This window comes from Cololabis saira, chromosome 14 (assembly GCF_033807715.1).
Source record: "Cololabis saira isolate AMF1-May2022 chromosome 14, fColSai1.1, whole genome shotgun sequence".
In the NCBI taxonomy this organism is placed as follows: Eukaryota; Metazoa; Chordata; class Actinopteri; order Beloniformes; family Belonidae; genus Cololabis; species Cololabis saira.
In genome coordinates, this window is record NC_084600.1 from 5,602,925 (window position 1) to 5,627,871 (window position 24,947).

Sequence of the window (24,947 nt, forward strand, 5' to 3'; positions counted from 1 at the left end):
ATAGTGGTTTCCTGTCATGTCAGTTAACTTCAGCTTTAAATTTTATGTCAGTTGTTTAAAAAATAATGAATCTCATCCCTCCATCCATCCATTTTCCGCCGCTTATCCGGAACCGGGTCGCGGGGGCAGCAGTCTCAACAGAGATGCCCAGACCTTCTTTACCCCAGACACCCCAGACACTTCCTCTTCCGAGGGGAGTCCGAGGTGTTCCCAGCCGAGAGACATAGGGCCAAATCCACAAAGAATAGATTGCGCCCGCCAATAGCGCTGTGAATTGCGCCGCATTAGCGCCCGCAATTTGCCCTGCTTTAAGGTCCTATTCACAAAAGATTTTGCTCTAATGATATGCTGGCGCAAACACGCCCATAAAGTTTTGGAGCTGAGTGCAATTTGCCCTTGTCTGAGTTAGTGAGCGGAGCTGTTTCCAGTGTTCTCCATATTTCAGCACACAGATTGGTCCATAATGAAAACTGCAGAAATAAAAAATAAAGTGAGTGAAAATAAAACGCCGTGAGACGCAAGGGCGCAATTTCCACTGGGAACAGGGGGGACATGCCCCCCACTTTTCAAACTCATGAAACCGACCCCCCCCACCCCCCCCTTTTTTTACAGTTTAAAGGAGCATGAGGCTCCTTTTAAGAAATGAGACTCTCTAGCGCCACCCTTCACCACGACGGCCGTCGGGGGTACTGCAACCAACAGCGAAGCCGGCATGGGAGAACGGGGAGAACGCACATGCAGCGTCATGTGACGTCACATCCGCATCCCAGCGCGGGAAATTCCGGCCCGGAATTGCAGCACATTTTGCAGCACACAGCCTGTTCAAGGCAAAGGAGAGATACACTAGAGGGCTCATTCTTTTTGGTTTGGAACGCTTCATCTGACATTATTACTAGAAAACTTAAAACGTATACGAATTCTTTTCATAAATCCTGCCTCCATCCTGCCTCATGCTCCTTTAAGAACTAACGGTAGGCTCAGCCTGTAAATCCTCAAGACACTGTGCGAAGACGGGACGGGAGCCCCGCTCCCCCTCCTCCCTCAGTGCTGTTCAAGGCTGATTTATAGTTCCGTGTTAAATCGACGCAGAGTATACGGCGTAGGTTACGCGGCCCGCGCACCGTACATTGCGCGTCGCCACATCTTTCAGGCCCTTTTTGTGCGCAAGCAAGCTTTATAGATGAGGCCCCAGATCAGGATCTGACGGTAATTCATGTTCTGTGTTTTTGCTACACACACCTACAGGTCAGCTGTTAAACACAGACATTCTAGATTTATATGTTTATATGGTGGAATTGTTTGTAATAAAGCAGCCCCTTACTGTATGGATGAATCCTGAGCTCCGTCCCCGTTATTTTTATTTTTATATCCGAGATAAGTCCACAACCCCACTTGATCTGACTGCTACAGTCATGTCTGACTGTAGATTTCACCCTTAATATCATTCAGTATCACACAAGCTTGAATGATATTGAAGAGAGAGAGAAACAGAGACAGAGGGGAGTGAGGAGTGAGTTTGCGCGCAGTTAATACACGCTTCGAAAAGACGGTATTTGCTCCACTATTTTTGCGTGTGGCATATAGCGCTGGCCTTTGTGAATTAGACGGTTTTTGCAATGAGGCCTATTTGCATAGAAAGGGGGCAATTTTGCGCCGAATGTATGAATATTACCTAATTTACATGCATGCAAATGACACAGGCGCACCATGACACTATTTGCTTGGCAGCGCAGTTTGTGGTGCAATTCGCCCTTTGCGGGTGCTTAGTGAATTAGACGCTCTCTTTTTGTCTCATTTGCACCGGTTTAGCGACCGCAAAAGCCGCACAATCCTTTTGTGGATTTGGCCCATAGTCTCTCCAGCATGTCCTGGGTCTTCCCCGGGGTGTCCTCCCAGTGGGACATGCCTGGATCCTCCCTAGGGAGGTGTCCAGGAGGATCTGATACAGATGCCCATGCCACCTCAGCTGACTCCTCTCAATGTGAAGGAGCAGCGGCTCGACTCCGAGCTCCTCCCGGGTGACCTAACTCCTCACCCTATCTCTAAGGGAGCGTCCAGCCACCCTGCGGAGGAAACTCATCTCGGCCGCTTGTATCCGCGATCTTGTCATTTCGGTCACTACCCAAAGATCATGACCTTCGCTTTTTGACTCAGCTCCTTCTTCACCACGACAGTCCGGTACACTGAGCGCATAACTGGGGACGCTGCACCGATCCGTCTGTCAATCTCACGCTCCATCGTTCCCTCACTCGTGAACAAGACCCCGAGATACTTGAACTCCTCCACCTGAGTCAGGACTTCTCCACCCACCCGGAGAAGGCACGCCACCCTTTCCCGGTGGAGAACCATGGCCTCGGTTTTGGAGGTGCAGATTCTCATCCCTGCTGCGTCGCACTTGGCCTCAAACCGCTCCAGCACAGCCAACAGGACAACATCGTCCGCAAAAAGCATAGATGAAATCCTGAGGTTCCCAAACCGGGGCCCCTCCGGCCACCGGCTACGCATAGAAATCCTGTCCATAAAAATTATGAACAGGGCCGGTGAAAAAGGGCAGCCCTGCCGGAGTCCAACGTGCACTGGGAACAAGTCTGACCTACTGCCGGCAATGTGAACTAGACTCCTGCTCCGATCATACAGAGACCGGACAGCCCTTAATAGAGGGCCCCGGACTCCATACTCACTGAGGGCCCCCACAGAATGGCACGAGGGACATGGTAAAATGCCTTCTCCAGATCCACAAAGCACATGTAGACTGGTTGGGCAAACTCCCATGAACCCTCAAGCACCCTGCAGAGGGTATAGAGCTGGTCCAGTGTTCCACGGCCGGGACGAAAACTGCATTGTTCCTCCTGAATCCGAGGTTCAACTATCGGCCGTATTCTCCTCTCCAGTACCCTAGCGTAGACTTCCCCAGGGAGGCTGAGAAGTGTGATCCACCTTTAGTTGGAGCACACTCTCCGGTCCCCCTTTGTAAAGAGAGGGACCACCACCCCGGTTTGCCACTCCAGCAGAACTGTCCCCTTCCACCATCCTATGTCCCCGAGGCGTGTCAACCAAGACAGCCCTACGACATCCAGAGACTTGAGGTACTCAGGGCGAATCTCATCCACCCCCGGTGCCCTGCCACTGAAAAGCTTACGAACTACCTCAGTGACCTCGGCTTTCCCTAACGTTGGGAAGTGCGAGCTCTATTCTTGCTAAAATGAATCTTCTGTAATTTCTTCTATACCATTCTGAAACTGTTGGCATGCATGTGGGAGTGTCTGATGGGAAGGGGAACTACCTCTGCCTCCTTCAGCTATCTGGAACCATGAATATCAGATTAGTTTTTCCATCATTCAGAAAAGCAGCACAAAATTATGGACATAAAACGTTTTGCTATAAAATACCTAATTTACAAAAAATAACATTTCCATAAGCGAAAATTGGGTATTTGGCGTGAGAACTTCATATTACCTGAGTTATGGCAGAGCCATTGTCATAACATGACCAATAACTGTCCTCAAGAGTTGCTGCAAATCGCCATTGCTCCAGTAAGTGTTTTACTCAGGCATGATGAAGGGACTATCTGGAGTTTAAATGACTTCAAGTAGAAGAGCAAGCAAAAATCTCTTTCAAATTTTTTGCTTGGTGTTCACTACCAAGATACTTTGTTCCACATCAGTATAATTATAGTCCAACAATTTGGGTAGCCTTTCAAACTCTGAGACATTGACCTTTAATGATGGCACCTCCATCAGTGTAAGGTTTGAAGCTCCACAGCACACTGCCACAACACATCATTCATCTCTGGTTGGGAAAATTAGACAGGCGATGTCTGAGTTATCGAGTCTGAGGTGTTATGACCCTTAAATGTCGATCAGGATGACTGTGAAAATAAGGCTTTATTATGTAAAATCAAATAAATGTGTTAGTGTAATATAAACACAATTTATCCATCCATCCATCCATCCATCCATCCATCCATCCATCCATCCATCCATCCATTATCTTATCTATACCCGCTATATCCTTTTCAGGGTCATGGGGGTCTGCTGGAGCCTATCCCAGCTAATTCTCAGGTGAGAGGCAGGGGTCGACCCTAGACAGGTCACCAGTCCATCGCAGGGCCACATATATACAAACAGATATACTCACACTCGCACCTACGGGCAATTTAGAATCATCAATTAACCTACTACGCATGTTTTTGGACTGTGGGTGGAAGCCGGAGTACCCGGAGGGAACCCACGCAAGCACGGGGAGAACATGCAACCTCCACACAGAAAGACCCCCGCCTGGCCAGGGAGTCGAACCGGGAACCTTCTTGCTGTGAGGCAACAGTGCTAACCACCAAGCCATCGTGCTGCCCCTAAACACAATTCAATTAATTACATTTCATATCAATTAAGCCAAACCTTTTGTGTATGGATCAAGTTCCTTTCTGTTTTCTTAAAACGTGAATCTGTTGTATGATACCAAAGAGTGTAAGTAACATCTGTGATAAATGAGGAGCAAAATCCAGTTTTCAAAGTGTCATGATCTAGGGTTTTTGTTGGATTTTGAGGTTTAATTAGCTCTTCTGTTTTATTTTGAAAATATATTTCCTTGTGTGTTAAGTTCTTGTATGACCAACCTTCGCTGATTGTTTGCAACTATGTCCCATTAGCTCCATAGACTATATATAACAATGGACGGAGTATTCGGTCAAGTGACCCCAAGCAGCTCAGTAAGCCGATGGGAACACACACACCACACACATGTCAATCAACAGCTTTGTTCCTAGCTCCTTCAGCCAAACCCTGCCAAAATAACTGCAGAGCTGCCAGCAGACATTTACAGCAGAGTATACCGTTTAATATGTTGACTCAACAGCAAAATCAAAATGACCATTGCGTTTAGCCGATGCTGAGTTTGTAAAAAGGGCTGGTTGCTATGCAACGGCATTTCGTTTACAGATGAGGAAGTGATAACAGCTAGTCATTGGCTGAGCCGACTGTCAATCAATCATCCATCCATCAATCCATTTTCTATACCCAATTAATCCTGTACAAAGTCACAGGGATCTGCTGGAGCCTATCATAGCTGATTACAGGTGAAAGGCAGGGGTCTGCCCTGGACAGGTCACTAGTCTATCACAGGGCCACAGATATATACAAACAACCATGTGCACTCACACAAACACACCCCGTACGGGCAATTTAGAATCTTAATCAATCGCGTATATATGAGGGGGATAAGAGGGGGGGTGAGAGGTGGCATCTGTTACAAGTCTGAAATGAGAGAAACACAGGAAAACAGCCACACAAAGTGAAAACAAGGCTTTACCTGAACTGCAACTACAGTGGAGGAGGGAGGGCACAACCACGCTACCCGAGAGACCAGAAGCCGACAAGGAAGAAACCTGGATCCAGGCCACAAGCAACCCTACGGAGGTTCAGAAGAGAGCGGGAGGAAACCCCCCGCCAGCAAGCCCCGCCCCCTCCCAGCAGGCGACAGAGGGAAGCCCCGGGCGGAGCCACCATGACCATGGGAGGAGGCAGCCAGGAAACCCACGGTAATGGACCAGGACCCAGTCGGGCACCAGCCACCCGGCATGGGCCGATCATGTGGCCAGGAGGTCCACACCCTCCAGGCCAATGACCCCCACCCGGCGAGAGGCCAGCCCGCCCGGAGAGACGGGGCCACCCCGACAGCCGACACTACGCTGGCACCCTCCCCGATGAAAGCGGGAACCCCACAGCCAAAGGCGCACCCGGCTGCAACGGCAGCGGGGAGAAGCAGTAGAGCCACCCTAATACCTGGGTCCGGCCATCAGTTCTTCCCGTGGTCCCCCCGCCCCAGGCTAAATGCGGGAAACATTGGTGGAGGAAGACCTCACTCCTGCCCCCTGGTGATGAGTGTGTGTGGGTGTGGCTAATCCAGTTAAAACAGGGAGGGGGAGGTCAGGGCACCATGTGGCTATGCCAGTAGCCACATTCGAAGACACTATGTGCAAGTGTGCTTGTGAGGTGTAAATCAGTTGAGTGTAGAGATCAAGATGTTATTAAAAACTGAGGAGCAGGCAGTCCCGGGGTATGTAGGACAGTGTCCCCCATGCTCCGGACCCCCCAACCCCTCGGGCCTAAGTGAATGTGTGGCAGGGTGGAGGAGCAGCCACTCAGCTGATTGGGCACACCTGTGCCCAATCAACCTCTCCACCCTGCCTGGCTTCATAAACAGCGGCTGCACACCAACAAGGGTCTCTGCTGAGAGGAATGACGCAGAGCGGGGCTCTGCAGGAAGGAAGGAGAGCTGCTGAAGGTTCTGAGTCTAGCACGTGTGTCTGGGTGAAATAAAGGATTTCTTTCACGAAACCCTGTGTCTGCTGTCCTGTCTGGTGACCCCGTAGCACGAGCATTGCTACAGAATGTGTGAGTGAGTCATGTAGAGGTGCAGAAGGAGGAGAAGAGCACGAGGACAGGAGGCAGGGCCAGTGGTACTGGGCATGATAGGCACCCACGTTCCCCACAGGCCACACCAGGGCGGGGATGGGGGGGGCCCGTCCACCAAGCCAAAATGTTTTTTGAACCAGGCCCTTGCAGCACTTTCTGTTAAATTAAAGGGCTTTTGCCTGGAACTCCTGCTTGAGTCTCCTGAAATTGAGTTTCACAATTCAATCCCTGACACAAAGCTAAAGCCATGATGGAAGTTGGGAAAGTTGGAGTTCATCACCATCAACCATCTGACCGGTCCTATAATTTCAACTCTAGCAGCCGCTGTTTCTGATGGCATTTTTGTGATGTCTGAAATAAAGATGGATGTACAGATTTGATCAAAGTGGATATAAAATAATATTTACAAAACAGCCATCTGCCAAAGTTTTGTTAATTAATTGGGTTAGGAGGAGAAGCTCTAAAAAAATTGCTTCAAAACCCCTTTTAAAAAAAAACGTATGGGTTTGTCCTTTCTTTATACAGCCTATCGTGACAAAGAAAGGAGTAAAGAAATTAGTTCAGACAAAAAGAAAAAAGCTTGCATGCACAACAGTTCAGTTTTAATCTCATTCAGCATGGCATTGTACTAGAACAGCATGAATACTGCTCTAGATGTTTAACATTTACTCTTTATTTTAATCAAATTGGCAGGGAGGCTTTATCTCTATGAGTGAGTGTATTTCAACCTAGCAACACTACATACTGACATGTTCTTCTGAAGGAAATAATTACAGTATCACTGTGAACATTATGGAACCCCTCGCTTACTTTGCATTTCGCAGTTATCTATACTCTGATTTCACAGTCCCTGTGAGAAGTGTTATTTTTTTTATTATTACCAGCCAATTTGTCATAAAGTGCAAGCTTTGACAGGAAAAGAAAGTGGTCAAAGTAACAAATCAGATCCTTCTCAGGTAGTTTATAATGTTAACAGGGCTAATAGCTACTCGCAAGGGCCTGGAAATTAAAGCAGCATGTAACTGTCAAGATTAACAGAATGAGGAACTAAAAGAAGGTGGATATAATTACTAAATGTCAAAGTTTAATCAAAAAGGCATATATCAAATGTACACCCACAAAGCCGTGCAAACTCAACACACATGACAACGCTGTTTAAGGCATTTGTTATAACGCTGAAAGTCACTTTGTTAATTTCTTGTCGACGGGAAGATTGTCTGCAAGCCAACTGTGTTGAGACTGGGGCCATTTTTCACTCCAGCAGTTACAGGTTTGCATCCCATCAATCAGAGGGCTACCATTGCTTCAAAGTGACATAAATTAACTCCCATGAACCCGAATAAAGGTTTGAAGGAAAAACTATCAGACCTGTTATGGGATTAAGGTCTGTATCCTGCAGCTATATGGCGATTAAATCTTTTTAAACATAGCTTATATGTTTCCAAATGAGGGTATCGCTGCCAATATATTTTAATTGGAGGAAAATGTATTCTCTGTGTATTAGAGTACGTAAGTAGACATTCATTGAAGTGTATCTGTACATGGACACATTGATGTATAAATGCCAAAGGCAATAAAAGATCTGGAGGTGGTATAAGTGGAAAAAGGAGTTGTGCTCTATTTCGGTCGATGTCTTCGATGGGTGAGGTTCACACAAAATGCAAAAGATAGCAGTGTGTATGTGCACATGATTTGGAGTCCGTGTCAAGGTTTCCACAAAATGTATCTTCCACTTTACGCTCACATAAATGTAGTTATGATGTGCAGTTACTCTTTATGAGGGGGTGCTATTGTTTAGGACAAATATTGGTCTATTGTGCTGTCTCTTTTTAAACAAGCCAATATGCTGCTGAGGATAAAGGGAATTAAAAGCAGACAGCCTTTTTATGCTAAGCGGCATTATTCATAATCTTTTTTGAAGTGAAATGCTCAACAGCTCATAAAAAGAAACAATTGTGTGATACAATTGAACGAGATGAATAGGAGAAGCATGGAAAAATAAAGCCTGTCAGCGCTAGAATTTGCGGAAATGTAAATGGAGTGAGGCGGGTCATGAAATCAGAAGGCAGGGCGTGGCATGAGTGTGTTTGCCTCCAAGGTTTTGATCTCCTTCCTCACTAAACAGAGAGGAGTCCATCAGCAACAGATACCTCCTCAATTATTCAGGAGGTTAACATGAAAAATAAATGGCTGTTTCCTGCAGTGAGCGGTGTGTTGCTGCACAGGATCCTGGCTTTTCCAGGCTATCGTGCACTCGTGCAGGGGTTAGGCTGGGCAATTGCTTCCTGTCAGTGGTAATTGTGCATCACTGCTTTTATCTCGTTATTGGCTGAGAACACAACGGCTGGACAGCTGCCTCAGTCTCGTCAACACGCAGAGACACTCCACTATATTCTTGACATATATTTGTGATCGGTGCGGGTGCCGGGGCCGTTGAAGCGCTCAGTGTTCCTTAAGTTTACTGATATTAATCTGCCGCCTATAGAAACGCCTCCTATAGAAATCAACCTATACCACTTCAGCTAAGAGCACATTTCAGAAAATGGAGGAAAGCGCTTTAAAATGCTTAAAGCAAAAGTGTGTAGAGTAAATCTACTTCTATCGGGGTAACCCCTCAACGCACTGAACAACGGCCCTTTAACCTAGGTTTTGAAATCCTTTTCAAAACAGATTCAGATTCAAACAGTCATTCACAGCTACTGCTGTTCATGAATAATTTGATATAAAACCTCTACCAGGAGGAGAAAAGAATCAGCAAACACTGAGATGAACTTCTCTCAACAACTAATGCCCATACTGAGGCTGCAAAAGCTTGTTTTTCAGAGGATTACAATACCTAACACATTCAAAATGCCCCGAACAAAATAAACAAACGGTGACTTTCACAGCACTCTCTCCTGTACGCCATTAAAAAAAATCACAAATAACCTTTAACACAAACGTGTTTCAAAGAAAACTGGGCTCTCCTTGGACATTTCTCCACTTACTGAGCTCTAATTCAGTCCCTACTGATTTGTCTGAACCAGTTTGGCTGGACAGTAATTTTCAGTCTTTGATCCGGCCCTAAGCACGTTTTCCTTGGGTTATGCAGGCCTTTTTCAAGGAAATTGACACACTGTGTTGGATGGGGAATATGACTGCTGACAGGAAGGAAGTTAGACTGCACATTTTTGTACAGCTTGGCATTTGTTCATCTTTCATTTCTACATCACCTTTTTTGTTCTTTTATAGTTGAACATTTTTAGTTGTATTTTCTCTCAAGGTCACTCTTTAAGCTATAATAAAGTCTAAGCAATTCATTTTCTGTGGTAAAATGTATGTTTAGCATTCAGAATGATAAACCCATGAATCAAATTTTTATTACGCATTAAGGGTACAATTTTAATGTATGTATGGCCCCTTATGGAACTCTAAAAGTTTATAATGAAGCTTAGACACTTAGACATGGAGGTATGAAGCATATTAATGTCTTATGAATGTGCATTTACTGCGTTATAAGTATGACCTTCCGGAAATCTGTTACTAAAACATTGTTGAAATGCTGCTGAAACTCTATATTAAGTCCTTTCTTAAGTCCAGCTACAGTTCATTGCAGTATTTCATACTAGATCTACTACCACTTTCCGTTTTCAAAAGGTTTCTGCTTCTCCACTTGTCTTATGTGACAGAAACGAGGGTAGTTTCAGAACAATGAATGCTTGTCACACAGACACTCAGCTGAGTTCTATGATTCTGAGGGTGCAAAGCCAGTTATTCCTGATGTCATGTCACTTTGTTGTAGGTGATAGCCACTCGGCATTAGCTGATTTCACTCTTTGTCATTCTTACTTTGTCTTTCTTTTCCTGTCTAGCTAATTTGTGCCTGTCTTTGTGCAGCTGTCAAGATTTTCTCTTTTACATTATTGGTCTAGAAAGACAAAAAAGAAAAAAAAAAGGTGTAAAAAGAAGCTCTGCGTGGAATCTAATATTAGCTCCCACTCTGCTCCCCAGGTGGTACATCACGTTGGTCCTCCCCTCCATGTGACTGCTGCTGCAAGAACCACAAGGGTGATGGCGAAGGCGAGAGCGGCACGTCCTTCAATGAGCTCTCCACCTCCAGCTCAGAGAGCCAGTCCGAGGCCAGCTCTCCGCAGGGAACTGTTATCTGCGGTCCGGTCAATCGTCAGTCACACCCCCGTACCAAGGTGCAAACCCTGGACAGGCCACCAAAAAAGGGCCCGGTTGCCATGCTGCAGCAGTCTGAACAGCGGAGGAAGAGCGACCTGCTCCGCACCCTCACAGCCAGCTCCCGCGACACCACCAGCAAGAAAAGGCCTGCGAAGGAGAAGCTGACAGTTGAGGAGGAGCTGGAAAAGTGCATTCAAGACTTCCACAAGATCAAGATCCCCGAGCGATTTCCTGAGAGGAAGTACATGTGGCAGGCCGACCTGCTGAGAAAATACCGCGTCTGAACCTGGAAATACGACACGGGGAGGAAGAAAAGCACAAGGCCAAGGATCAGTTTGTGTTTTTACATCATGACTTTTCCAAAAATCGAGTTTCTGGAAGAAAAAACATCAGGATCAAAAACAACAGGATCATAAAAAAAAAAAAAGAAAAAACAGAGTTTATTCAATTGGTGTATGTGTGTGTATGTAGTTTAGGCCTAGTGTATAGTGTAGTATGTGCTGTAACTTGCTGAATGAGTCAGAGCTTTGAACAATTTAATCCACGAGACAACTACAGGCAAACTAACTGACTCGACTGAAGTCTGTTGATGGCGACACTTCATGTTACTGATGACGAATGGACTAAACTGCCATCATTTTAATTAAAAATTAAAAAAAAAAAATCACAGAAGCTACATTTACAGTCCAAAAAGCAAAATACTTATTTAATACATGAATGTATGTTTTTGTGTGTGAGTTTGCACCCAGGTGGCCTGTACATCACAGAAAACTCTGCAGTGGGATCCATTAATAATTCATGCAATCCTAACATTACTCTCAGCGTAAATATAGCCAGAAATGCCTGCTGCTGGGCTGGCATAAACAGATGGGTTGAGTACTTTACTTTTTTGTTAATACTTGGGGTTTTTCTGAAGCAGAAGGAGGAACAATTTCATCACAATCTCAAATATTCTCTTCTTCAGTTATCAGTGATGTTGCAAAAGTGCCCCAAAAGTGTCAAACTACCACTCGCTGCTTTCATTTTTCCTATGTTGACCAGATGTAGAAACGGCATAGATTATGAGGGCAAAGTGAAAGAAATGGTCAAAACAGGGGAATACAGAGACTCGGTTCAAGTTCAACAAAGACTAAGCGCATACATACACAAACCTTTTCATCTACTGAAAATTGTAGGCACTCACAAACATTCCCTCCCACATGTAGGCACAAAGAGCAAGCACTCATGAGGCCATTTAAGACATATTCACCATGACTCCCACCATACAAACAGAACGAAGGAGGACTGCTGCATTTGGTAACTCTGCCAACACAGATGATCTCCACAATACAAGCTTTTTATTTGAGATTGATGAAGAATCTGGTGATAATGTTGAAAGATATAGATGTTATTTTTACAGATATCATTGAAGCTTTAGAACTCATGACAAAGAAAAGCTACTCATTTTTTTTGTTTTAACTTACAATTAGCCATTATTTATGAATTTATTTAAATATTTCTGGTTCCCTCTGAAACATTATAACACAACAAAAAAAAATACAAGACAACTTGTTCATGAGACAACACAGGTTGATTTGTATTTTATTTGAGTTACTTCCTTGAAAATATGTCATTGCCAAAATACTAGAAAAAATAGTCCAGTGTATGATTGAAATCATTACAAAAGTTATAGTACACAAACATTTATTGACTATGAATTTCTAATAAATGTTATCACATATATTGTCATTAAGTATATTTTTAGAATGAACCTTTTAAAAAGAAAAACTATTCAGTTGGATGCATTCTGCATCTTTGCCACTTGGTGTCACTAAATTGCAGACACGCACACACACTGGATCTTAAGGAGAGACATGTAAAAGAAATGAAAAACACTGAACATGTAGTAAAATGACAAGAAAACATCTGGAATCCTAATTCCTAATACAGTATGCAAGACAGTGGCACAGATTCAGTTTGTTTTACAGAAAGTGGTGAGATTAGCATCTTTCTGCTACCGATGCGTAAGTTAATCACATACATAAAGTATCTCACTCCAGCTACAAGTGAATAATTATATTGAAAGTGGTGCATAATTAAGTCATTTTCTTTTGGGATTGAACATATAAATAATAGTCCAGATGAGTGTAGTTTATAAGCAATCACAGCTTTTTGCAAAGCTAAGTTATATGCACACAAAACTAAGAAAACATACTATATGGCCTACTTCCGCACAGATCAGTTTATTTAGAAAAAAAGACATACTAAGATGTTTTATTATAGGTATTTTTCTATCTAAAGCGCTTTAATTTAAATATATCATCAGAAGCCCTTATTTTGCCCATAAATTGATTTTCCTGAGAGAGCACTTGACAGACGGTTGCAGTACTCACTGGCATCCACATGTTTGCTGTGGTTTACTGCAGTACAGTGGTTGCAGTAGGTGTTGGATGCAGACAAACCATTTTGCTCGATAGAATGAAAATGACTTATTTTTCTACATTTCTGGAATATTACGTTTTCACTTTAAAGTAATTTATCATATCAGTTGGCACTAAAATACCTTAACTCATCCAACATATCATATGTAAATAAAAACCATAAATCATACCCAAGCAGACCGATGTATTATACTCTGTATATATGACACACCGATCCATGGGGAGTTGCTGCTATTCTGTTCTTAGTGATGCAGTAGTTCGTTGCTAACGTAATACAACCAGTCTTGTTTTATCAGTTAGTGTTGGCGCATGACAGATGAAGGAAAATATAACACACACTTGTAACATATTACACATTTACAGCTATAACTAATGGCATGCCAGACAATTTGCAAGACAACAGTATTGTAAGTGGAAAGTTAGCATATATGTCTGAGTCAGGGAGAGGCAGTTACTAAGATATTCAGCAAGCATGACAGAGTTTAATGCTTCAGACCACAGGCTTTTACTTTTTTTTTCTTGCTAACTGCAAAAATGCTTCTAAAGAATCAACTCGACAACTGTAAAATTTAACCAAAACACCCTTCCCTCCCTTTTTATAGGGGTCACTACCGTGGGTTGTTGGGTTTAGTGTATTGATTTTACCTATTCCTTTTCTTCTTCTTTTTTAACATCACATGCCTGTGCTGAAAACGCTCCCATATCCCTGGGCTTGATGCCGTGGGACCAGCACTACGAGGGGCTTGGGACAATGTTAGGTTCAGTGTCCTGCCCAGAGACACTTTGCTCCATAACTGGGCTGTGAATTAATCTGTCGACCTTAAGGTTGGAAGGCAGCTGGCTCCAACTCCCCAACTTCTTAGCCCACACTTAAATGAAACACAATAAATGCTACAGGCATTTTGCAGTCATAGAGGCACTTGGCAGCTTCTTCGGTTATGAAGCTTGTGCTTGGAGACCAGGCTTAAGACGAATACAACCAGACAAAGAGAGGGGGCCTTGATTATGAAGAGCTTAAAACCAATCACAAATAAAACCTGGGTAAGAGACCACACTAGAGGCATTTTACTATCCCAACATTAACCCCATCAACATCTCACCCAAAATAGGAAACTACCATATAAAAGTGTTTTCTGATTGCTTTGACTGGACCGAGGTCATATTGGAAATAGGCTATAATCAGACTTTGTGGAGAACAGTTCCGGAGGTGTATTATGGGTTTGAGTGATTAATCATACTCTCTCTTTAACATCTAAATGGAACTTTAACTGTTGTTAGATCAATAGCTAGAATGCAAAGATTTTTACAAGTATGATTTTAACAAAAACCTTTATAACGTTGCTCATCTTAAGTAAAGGCCAAGAGTCGGAACTTCAGAATTGCAGATTTTGTCAGTTTGTCTCATTTCACTTCACTTCACATGAACTATTGGTTCAGTGGAAAATATCTGTATCTCGCTTGACTTGGTCTGAACTAACTGTAAAATACCAGTCACATAAGATTAGAAGTCAGTTAGCAATGTGCGGATTTCTGCTTTTTGAGAACTGCTTATCTTCAATTCAGTTTAAGTGGGGTGTAAGCTATGCTATAGATTGTTTGCTTGACTCTACCTGTGTTTTTTTTTTTTTTACTTTTTATTAGGTTTTTAGTTTACTTTCCAAGGGTTTAACACCAAGGTCGGTCACAGAGCATTTTCAATCATGCCACTGAATAGAAATGATAAGATAGAAACTAAGACACCTGTGGCCTTCTAGCGTAAAGTACAGCTGTTTTTGCACAATGCATAAAGTTAACAAAGGCACACAAATAAGGAAGTATTAAAGAGAGGGAGAGAGGGGTATATATCAATGACCTTACATACATAGCACAGCCACATATAATGTTTGTCTTGATCAAAACATTTATTCCACTGTATAGTAAACTGCCCGGTTTTAACCCTGAGAACACATTTTCTGTTCTTTTGGCGTGAAATGAACAACAGATGATGTAAATTTTCTCGGTAAATTGTGAGTGCAATTTTATTTTAAGTCAAATATACTCTGTGAAAGGAAGAACGAGTGGATGGATGTTAAGTTTTGTCAGTTTATTTTGTAGTGCTACATTTACAGTCTGTGACTGATTCTTTCGTATAGTTATGTTCATGGCCTGCAAGTGGAACCAATGTAAAAGACTGCAACCCTTGTTTTTTTTCCCCTCCAGCTTTTGACGAACCTGCCAACAACAAAGAAAATCATTTTATTCTGACACCACCACGGCAGACCTGGAATCTACCATTTGACATAAGGGGCATTCTTTTTGATGGATGTTGATGTGATTTCACACACATGTATACAAACACAAAGAAAAAAAATGACAAAAAAACAACAAAAACAATGTGAGCATGTTGGTATACAAAATTTATAACAGATTTAACTTAGTCTGTTCTTGTGAAAAAAAAAGATAATGTTAAAAACTGATGTTTGACAGAGAAAAGACAACCAGAAGGGAAAAAAAAAGATAAGCACAAATGTGTTGATACTTTCTGTTCCTCCACGAGTGTATAACATTATCAACTAAAAAGAAAAACTCTGTGATGTGACCAAGCTCCTGTAAAACACAGCAACTCTCATCGGACACTTAGATCGAATACTAGTGGCACCACCGATCATCATGGGGATATTATTTTTGGTAATTGTGGGTTATGGAAGCCTGATGATCCCGCAGGCTTTTCTGATGGTTTAAATATTTATTGAAAGATAACTGAACATGAAATGTCAACAGCCTGTTGTCAGTGTTGAGAGTTGCTCTGTGTTCTAGGTGTGGCGTCGTGTTTCTGTGTCTGCCTTTAGAGATGGTACGATTCATCTGAGAGTCTTTAGATACAAAGCATATAGTCATTTTGAAAATGTATAAGTACAACCAATAAACAAGATATTCTGTACAGTGACCTATGAGTTGCATTTATGCTCAATCTCAGATGATTATACATAGACTATGAGTATGTACATTTACACGGCTCAGTACGGGCTTGGTACAACATACCCTATACAGGACTGTCTCAGAAAATTAGAATATTGTGATAAAGTTCTTTATTTTCTGTAATGCAATTAAAAAAAACAAAAATGTCATACATTCTGGATTCATTACAAATCAACTGAAATATTGCAAGCCTTTTATTATTTTAATATTGCTGATCATGGTTTACAGAGATTAAGATTAAGATTCCCAGAATATTCAAATTTTTTGATAGGATATTTGAGTTTTCTTAAGCTGTAAGCCATGATCAGCAATATTAAAATAATAAAAGGCTTGCAATATTTCAGTTGATTTTTAATGAATCCAGAATGTATGACATTTTTGCATTACAGAAAATAAAGGACTTTATCAGAATATTCTAATTTTCTGAGACAGTCCTGTGTATATATATATATATATATATATATATATATATATATATATATATATATATATATATATATATATATATATATATATATATATATATATATATATATATGTAACATAGATAGAGCAACAAGCAGATAAGTATCAACTAAAGAAATCCGATATGGTGTGCAGTGGAGCACGAATGCCGACATCTGTATGACTGTTGCTGGTTTTTGCAGTAAAACTTGCTGATCCAAGGTGTTATTAGCAGCTATGTGGCCATCTTGATTGCTTTGAGTGGTGGCTCCTGTATGAAGCTTGGGTCCCACAGGGTGACGGACGGTCATGCTCTGGTTTCACAGCAGTTCTGAAGCGATTGTGCTCCGTCCTCAGGTCTCCCCGGGAGCGTTTCCAAAGCGGAGAGCTTCTGAGCACTGCCTCCTCAACCTGATTCGTAAGATTATGGTTTACCTGAAGGCTTCAACGTCAAATGACGATTGCATAGTGGTCAGTTCATTTAAAGACATATATCACGGCATGTCTTCTTTCTTCTAAAATTATACATATAAAACAGATGAATGTTGTCCAATCAAATGAACTTTTTGACTTCTAAACTGAACCTTTCCTCTACGTGCTCTAACTATCTCCTAAAACCCTCTGAATTATTTACCCAGACATCCGGGCTCCACAGGTTAATGTAATGTCTTTTTTTGCTTTGCTCTCAGCTCGGCACAGTGTCGGTGCTTTTGTGCCTGGCCACACAGAAATTGATCGGTTACATAGTGGAGCTCAGCTCCCACCGAGTCATATCTGCAAGGTTTTTTAGAAGCAGTTAATAAAGAGACAATGAGCTGTTCAAGGGGGTATAACTTCAGCAGACGTGTGTTTTGGTTTTTTTCAAGTGAGTTTCAGAGCGGTAACTGGTATCTAACTGGAGAACTTTTCCCCTCAGAATCTTTTACCGTAACGTAGCCCTGGACCGTTCCAGCTTATGTTCACCCCTCCATTTACTGAAAACTTTCGGGGCATCAGCATTCATCATCTCCTTTTTCTGAATATGACATGCATTAGCTCAAAAATGATTGATTGAGAAGAAAAGCTTCCCCTTTTTTAAAAACATAGAAACAGAAATTAAAATAATGAGTCCTGTGATGTCTAAAAACAAATTAAGATACAAAACGTAAGCTTCCTATTTGCTTTAGTTTAAACAACTCATAGGAGCGTTGAATACACGACCAAATAGAGGAGATTTTTAAATTGAATATACAACCCACTGCAATGACAATATTAATTGTGCTGTGGGGCTTTTGACCATAGGTGTTGAACCACAAGGAAGGTTAAGAGTTTAACTTTAGGGAATTGTTTTAAAAGTAAAGAAAAAAAACTGGCTGATTATAAATTAGAGCAAACAAACAAAACACTGACATTTAAAACATTAAAGACTAAAGCTGCTAGATTGGAGGCAAAATGCAGGTCAGTGGTCGCAAAGTGCTATCTGTGAACGCTTCTATATGTGGCTCTTAAGGTTCAGTGGCGCTATACACTCCCTTATCAGATATCTGACATGTTATATATTTTGCAGGAGGTGGCTGGGGAGAGGATGGTAAGTGAGGTGTCATGTGAAACGGAAACCAGTGAAAAATGCTTATATGGTGGCTTGAGGCGAAACCGTAATGATAACTACAGAAAGGTAGATTAAACATTACAGAGAGACTGGTGTAAATGAAAGAGTGTACTTCAGCAAGACGTTTCATGTCTTTTCAAGAGAATGTGGTGCGAAACTGACAGATTTCTCCAACAAGCAGGTGAGAAAAACATGTAGATTCACCACAAGCTACTTGTATTATGTTGCAGTGATGACAAGACAGACAACTGTCTGCATTCGACCTATAAGTTTGTGATTAAATCCCTGAGAAAAAACGAGTGAGCCCCTGTGATGGATCACTCAGGAATCTACGTCATGTTTGAAAACTCTCAATCTCAAGGCACGCACATTGAGCAGCGTGCACGTTATAATGATCCAACAATACTGAAAATCAACTTAGTTCAACTTACCGTAGTTAAAGGCAAGAGCAGGCTTTCAGGGAGGAACCAGGATCTGCAACACTTCAGGAAATTTGACAAACAGTAGAACTAAACTAACAACTATAGTGTAAGTGAGAATAAAGGAACTCTGATGAGGCTGTATGAGAAAGCACATGATTTATGGTGAACGTGACAACACTGTCTGCTCGGCAATAAGAGGCAAGTAATCATATAAGCGGGTAAGTGGTAGAAGAAGGATGGTAATTTTTTTGGGGCTCTAGTGGCCCTTTATTCAAAGTATACAGACAAGAAGGGGGTAGAGAGAGAGAATGGGGTTGACAATCAGCGAAGGTGCGCAGGCCGGGATTCAAACCTGCGACCACTGCAGGAGGACTGTAGCCTCAGTATATGAGCCGCTTGCTTAACCGACTGCGCTACCGAGCAGCTCAGGATGGTAGAAATAAAGTCCACAATATAGTACACATTCAAGAAATGAAAGTATACATAAGCCAGAGGATGTTAACTGCAACACTGAAAGAAATAATCAGCATAAGGTCATCAAATGATTCTCTAAAAATGAAAATGGTTGAGAATTTGAGAAAAAGTGAACAAAGGAAGGAACTTGTGCTGATGGTTAGGGAGTCAGAAACATGTTCCCCCAGCTTCACGCGCTGCTTCCTGTCAGACAGGAAGTTAGTGATCCACCTGCAGATGGAGTCGCGCAGACTAAGCTGGGAGAGCTTGTCCTGGAGCAGAGCCAGGATGATGGTGTTGAAGGCAGAGCTGAAATCCACAAACAGTATCCTGGCATCCTGCTGGAGGATGAAGTGCAGGGCCAGGTTAAATGTGTCATCTACAGATCTGTTGGCTCTGTAGGCAAACTGCAGAGGGGTCCAGGAGGGGACGTTGATGTCCTTCAGGTGTGAGAGCACAAGGCACTCAAAGGATTTCCTAACCACAGAGGTCAGGGCGACGGGTGTGAAGTCCTTAAGTCCTGTGGTCCTTGGCTTCTCGGGAACAGGGTTGATGGTGGAGGTTGTGAAGCAGGCTGGAACATGGCATGTTTCACAGCTGATCAGGGCAGTGTTTCAAGCTGGCTGTTGATACAGAGTCTGGTCTAGCAGTCTAGTGGGGAAGGTGTCTCAGTTGGTAGAGCGTTCGCCCATGAAGGTCAGTGGTTTAAACCCTAGTTCCTCCTGTGTCCACCAAAGTGTCCTTGGGCAAGACACTGAATCCCACGGTTGCTCCCGGTTGTCAGGCCAGCGCCGTTGTATGGCAGCTCCGCCGACATCCGGTGTGTGAATGTGTGTGTGTGGGGGTGAATGTCTACAGTGTAAAGCGCTTTGGGGCTGTAGGAGTACAGCTGGAAAGCGCTATATAAGTGTAAGCCATTTACCATTTAGCAGCTTTCTGGGGGTTCTGTCTCCTGAAGAGTTTGTTCACGTCCCTCTCCTAGATTTAAAGATCTTGGAGGTGGGCCGGGGGTGGAGGTGATGCACTGGAGCTGGAGCTGTTGGGAGTTGTTGTGGGGGATGGTTGCAGGACTGTCCCATTGTCATTCAAAGCGGCAGTAGAAATCTTTCAGGTCGTTGGCTAGGCGTCGGTCGTTGATAGATGGGGAGCTTTAAGCCTGAGTTATGGTTCTGCGTCAAAACAACGCTGTGCACACGCCGTCACTGTGACGCCGTCACCGTGACGCCGTCACCGTGACGCCGTCGTGAACCCTTCGGACTTTTCCGTCACTCCATTTCTCCGTGGTGCAGTACCCCCCGTGACCGCTAATTCGCGATCTTTTCCTGAATGGTTTATCCAACTTTTTCCGGTCACATTGAATCAAAGAGATAAGGACAACTATTGTGCAAAAAAACAAGACAAAACAAATCACACATACACGAAGAAAAGAGCGCTGAAAGTTCTGCTTCAAACGTGAAACCGGAAATGCATTGCTACCAAGCGAACCAATCTCAGCCCTCTCGTCTGCGTGGGAGGTGCACGTCAGTGACGGCGTCAGTGACGGCGTCAGTGAAGTGAAGTGAAGTGGTAAGCGTCGACGCAGAACCATAACTCAGCCTTTAGGCTTGTACTGTAGTTGGTGATCTGCCTGAACCCTTTCCAGACAGACACAGAGTCGTTGGCTGAGAACTGGTGTTGGTATTTGGAGCTTCTCCAAGTACATTTGTTTAGCCTCCTTCATTGCCTTGCTAAACCTGTACCTCACCTGTCTGTATCTGCCTTTGTCCTCCTTCCTTATACAACCTTAACCTTTGGAGTTTGGTTTGTCATTGTTGTAACTCACCCTGGTGCGTGATGCTACACAGCAGTCCTCACAGAGATGATGGCGCGGTCGGAGTGGCCCAGTGCAGCGTGGGGGACAGCGTGATAAGCCTCCCTAACAACGGTGTAACAGTGATCCAGAATGCTGTCCTCCCTGGTCGGACATTTAACATGCTGTCTGTATTTAGGGAGATCGTGGGTGAGGTTACCTTTGTTAAAGTCACCAGCGACAATAACTAAGGTTTTTCCGGTCCATACTCAGTATCTGGTCAGCGAGCACGCACTTTGCGACCTGCACCTGCGGTGGGATGGCTATCAAACTTTTCAACTGCTCCCCTTTTTCTACATAGGACAATAACACTTAATTCTGCACATCAGTAAACTTTTTAAGCTCCTATCTGCATCTTATTTGTTGAATATTGTATTCTTTTTCTCTTCTCTGTATTAACTTTTTGTTTTTTTGTTGTTTTTGTCTTTGTGTGATTACGGGTTATCCGTATTGAATAAAGTATTTTTTTATTTGGATGTTGTGGTGGTTTAGTAGGACATCCCACTACAACACCCTCTGATGGTCGTCCTGCAGCTCCAGTCAAGTAAGAAACCAGAGGTAGATCCACTTCAGGAGGCATTAGCTTGGTCAAAAATAATTCCCCCTGTCTTCCTCCTATTTGATAAATCCTGATAAATCCTGCTTTAGTTCTTTGATTCTGTTATTACTTCACAGAGATAGAAATGCATAAACAAATAAATAAATTCCAAAACACATACATAAATACATAAACAAATAAATACATAGTTAAATACATAAATTCTATCCATCCATATGATACAAATACATAAATTCATAACTGCAAAATTTAGAACTATATGTTCACTTTTCTGTGGGTGTCTTTTAATGTATTTATTTATTTATGACTTTTCCACTGTCGTTGTCACGTACGCTTCAGTCCTGTCTTTTGCTGAGCTGAACACTTTGATATCTGTAGCCTTTCAACATTGTGTTTGAACTTCCAGCAAGTTTCCAACTTTTGATATCACCATCACAGGTACGAATCATCGGCTTCACAGTGCAGTCCACTGACCACACGGTGATGTCAACATCATCCGGCTACAGAATTTAATTTGATCAATACTGAAGACGCTTTTCAAGATTCATAATGCAATTTTTTTATCTTCTGGATTCTCCACATGTTCACATTTTCAAATAAACTTCAAATTAACCTTGATGTTTCCTTAGCCTGTGCCATTGTCTTCAAATTACTTTTTCAGTATTTGTTTACTCCTTTTTCCTTTGCGTCCTCTTTGGATTTAACCTGCGATGGACTGTGACCGCTCAGATAACGTTGCCTTTTACCAGAGAATGCTTTCCTGGCAGCTTATATTGCCCCTCCAGTGACTTCTATTAAAGTTTCGTTGTGATTTTTCTATTTGCCTGTGTGTTTTGTGCTTGGCTCCTTTTTCTGTTGCACCAAGTGACAATAGGAAAGAAACCTCCATGTTAGTTTGCATTTTTTTTCAACTTCAGTGACTCCATTTTGGTAGAAAAGTCAAACAGCATCAAATTCAAATATTAAGCTAATTTCTTCACACATTCCCCATTGATTTATTCTAATTTAAATATTTTCTTTGGTGGACAGAGTTAATACTCACAATCCAGCTAGAACAATTAAAATGGAAGCTATACAATATTTCATTTGAGATGGGAACAAAGAGTCACAGTCCCAGTGTTACTTGTTCCAATTATTGCCAAGATTCATTCACTTTGGTATCATCTGATTAGATTTTTGTTAACTTTTTTCAAACTCATTTTGATAATGTCCTTTGTAAAATGAAGCCTTGATTATATTTACTGATAACATAAATGATTCATTTTCTTGTTGTTTTGGACAGTACAGCTGAGATAACAATGAAGGTCCTGCAAGGAACTGATGAAGACAGAGAGGCTTTAACTGTGCCGTGAAATTCCCGGAGGGCCTTAAAGTGTGAAGTTTAATGAAACCATGGTGCCTTTTTGGTCTAGGTCACTGTCACCCCGCAGAGAGTGAAGGACTTTAGCTGTGCAACAAACTCATACAGGCTTGCTGGCACACCTCTAAAAACAAACAGCTCATGGCCCTTGGAGATGGTGTTACATGTAGATGGCCAGAAGGGAGGTGACAACAGATGCCATCACAAAAGGAACAAAGCATAAGAGAGAAGCATAGGTGACAATCAATGACAATAAATCCAATAGGGAGTCTTTATCATGCTTAATATGTTGTTTTCACACGACAAAACCGTTTTTTTTTGTTTTTTTTACTAAGACCAATCTCTTTCCCATGGCAGGACAAGACTGGAGTACCAGTAATAGCTGTGTCTGGGACTAAGGAGGACAAATCGTCAATTGCCAATTAAAGGTTGGTGGTTTGATTCCTGATCTCCATGGGACACATGTCCAGGTACCATTATGCAAGATTGACCTTAATTGATACGATGTGTTTGTACCACAGCAGTTCAAAACAGTCATCTCAACTGGTAGTTTGTAGTTTTTACTTTGAAAACACTCTTAATGGTCAACAAGAGAATATAAAAGCACTGCACTGTGTGAATCATAGACTGTAAAATTAAAGAAAAAAAAACTGGACGAAGCAATACGTCACGTGACAGGTTCTGAAGAGCAGCTTTGAAGCGTCTTTCTTCATACTGAGCGCAGTCATGTTGCTCCGGGACGAGAACGGGCCCACTGTATGTCAATCAAAAATAGCCACCACATCCATCAGCAGATTGTTGCCGAAAGATACCCAGATTAGACGTTTACCGTAGAATGTCCCGTTTTAAATGTCGATTCAATGGCGAAATAAAAATGACTGTCATGTTTAGCTGACATTGGCTTAGTTCTAAACTGTTGTTTGCTCTGCTAAGCACTGTAGCATGATCATTTTGGCTGAGGAAGTGATAATGGCCATTAAAATGGCTATAAATATGTTTATTTTTGGTCTAAACTTGGACATTTTAATATGGAAGTAAATGGAGATTGACTTGCTTTTGCAACCAGCCTCGAGGGGCCAGTCGAGGAACTGCAACAGATTTTAGTCCCCTATGAGCCTCAACCCGGAGGTTAGTTGGTTGGCACTAATTGTGAATGCAGTTCATTTACCCTTCGCCAACAGTAAGCACGTATTTCTGAGACTGTCCCCAAGTAGCAGCAGCATACCAGGGCTTACAAAGCCACCTGCTACTTAGCAGCACACAGAACAAACAGACATCAGAGAGACTTGCATGTGGGTGTGTGGGTGTGGGGTGTGGGGGTGGGGGGTCCCCGCACAGTACATCCTAGTGATCGCCATCTGGCGCTCGAAACCCGGAGACTGTTGGGGGGTGGGGGGGGGGGGTGGCTGATAAGAGGGAGGAGCCAAGGAAGGTGTTGAAGTTGAGGGAAGTGTGTGTGTTTTTCAGTAAGTGTCTGTGACGCGATAAGTCCGTGAACCTTCGCCCAGAGCTGCTCTCAGCCAAATGTCCTTGATGTTATCAGGCGGCTCGTACGGTTCTGAGACAGGGATCCGCAGGTGTTCATGGGAGAGGGGGAGGGATTAGTGAGGGAAAAGTCATCTTGTTTACATTCCACCAGGAAGATTGTGACCAGGAGCGATCGGCCTGAGACCGCTCTGTCAAGGGCAGATTATAGAATCAACAATTATATTGAAAAACAGGCAGTCCAATTTTCCGTCTGCCTTCAAGTCTCTAGGTTAATCAATGGCACTCCAATCAGACAAATTTGTGATCACTTCCCGCCAAGCCGACCTTCCAACTTCTCCAGGGTGTTATCAATCTTGCCAATGAGCTCAAACACTGCCGCTAGCCTGCGATTCTGTTCGAGAATCACATCTAGCTTACGGCCCTGCTCCCCCAACGTCAGAGTCTGAGCATTGGTTGCCTTGCTTGACCCTTCAGCCACGTCCGGCAGCTCTGAAAGAGCCAAAACAGCTGTCGACGTCTTACGCGTTTGTCGATACACCAGGAACCCCCCCCCTCCGATCAGGAGGATGATCAGGAGAAATCCTGCTATCATAATTCCAATTATGAAGGCATCTTCAACATCCTCGACAGACAGAATTTTGAGACACAAAGGCTTCCAGTATTTGTAGGAAGCCATTGTATATCCAGAAAAAATGTCCCATCGGGGCAAGAGGGCTCCCTTACCCCCTGTCTTCTGGTTGCAAAAATTTGGTCAATTGTGCTGAGAAACCAGTTAATCAATTCCATGATTGTAGAGTTTCGGAGGAGTGAAAAAGAAGAGACTCTG

The 24,947-nt window shown here is 42.9% G+C and overlaps 1 protein-coding gene across 2 annotated transcripts in view; it reads left to right on the plus strand.

The window, feature by feature from the left end:
* The window catches only part of kctd16b (potassium channel tetramerization domain containing 16b), a 289,523-nt gene that overhangs the window by 191,329 nt on the left and 73,247 nt on the right, over positions 1–24,947 (plus strand). Inside the window, exon 2 of one of the 2 annotated variants that reach the window (XM_061739466.1) lies at positions 22,991–23,061. In XM_061739466.1, coding sequence (XP_061595450.1) covers positions 22,991–23,031 — 41 coding nt within the window. In that variant the 3' untranslated portion in view covers positions 23,032–23,061. Of the gene's footprint in view, positions 1–10,403; positions 15,906–22,990; positions 23,062–24,947 lie in introns of those variants that run through there. The other variant, XM_061739464.1, reaches the window with a different exon arrangement.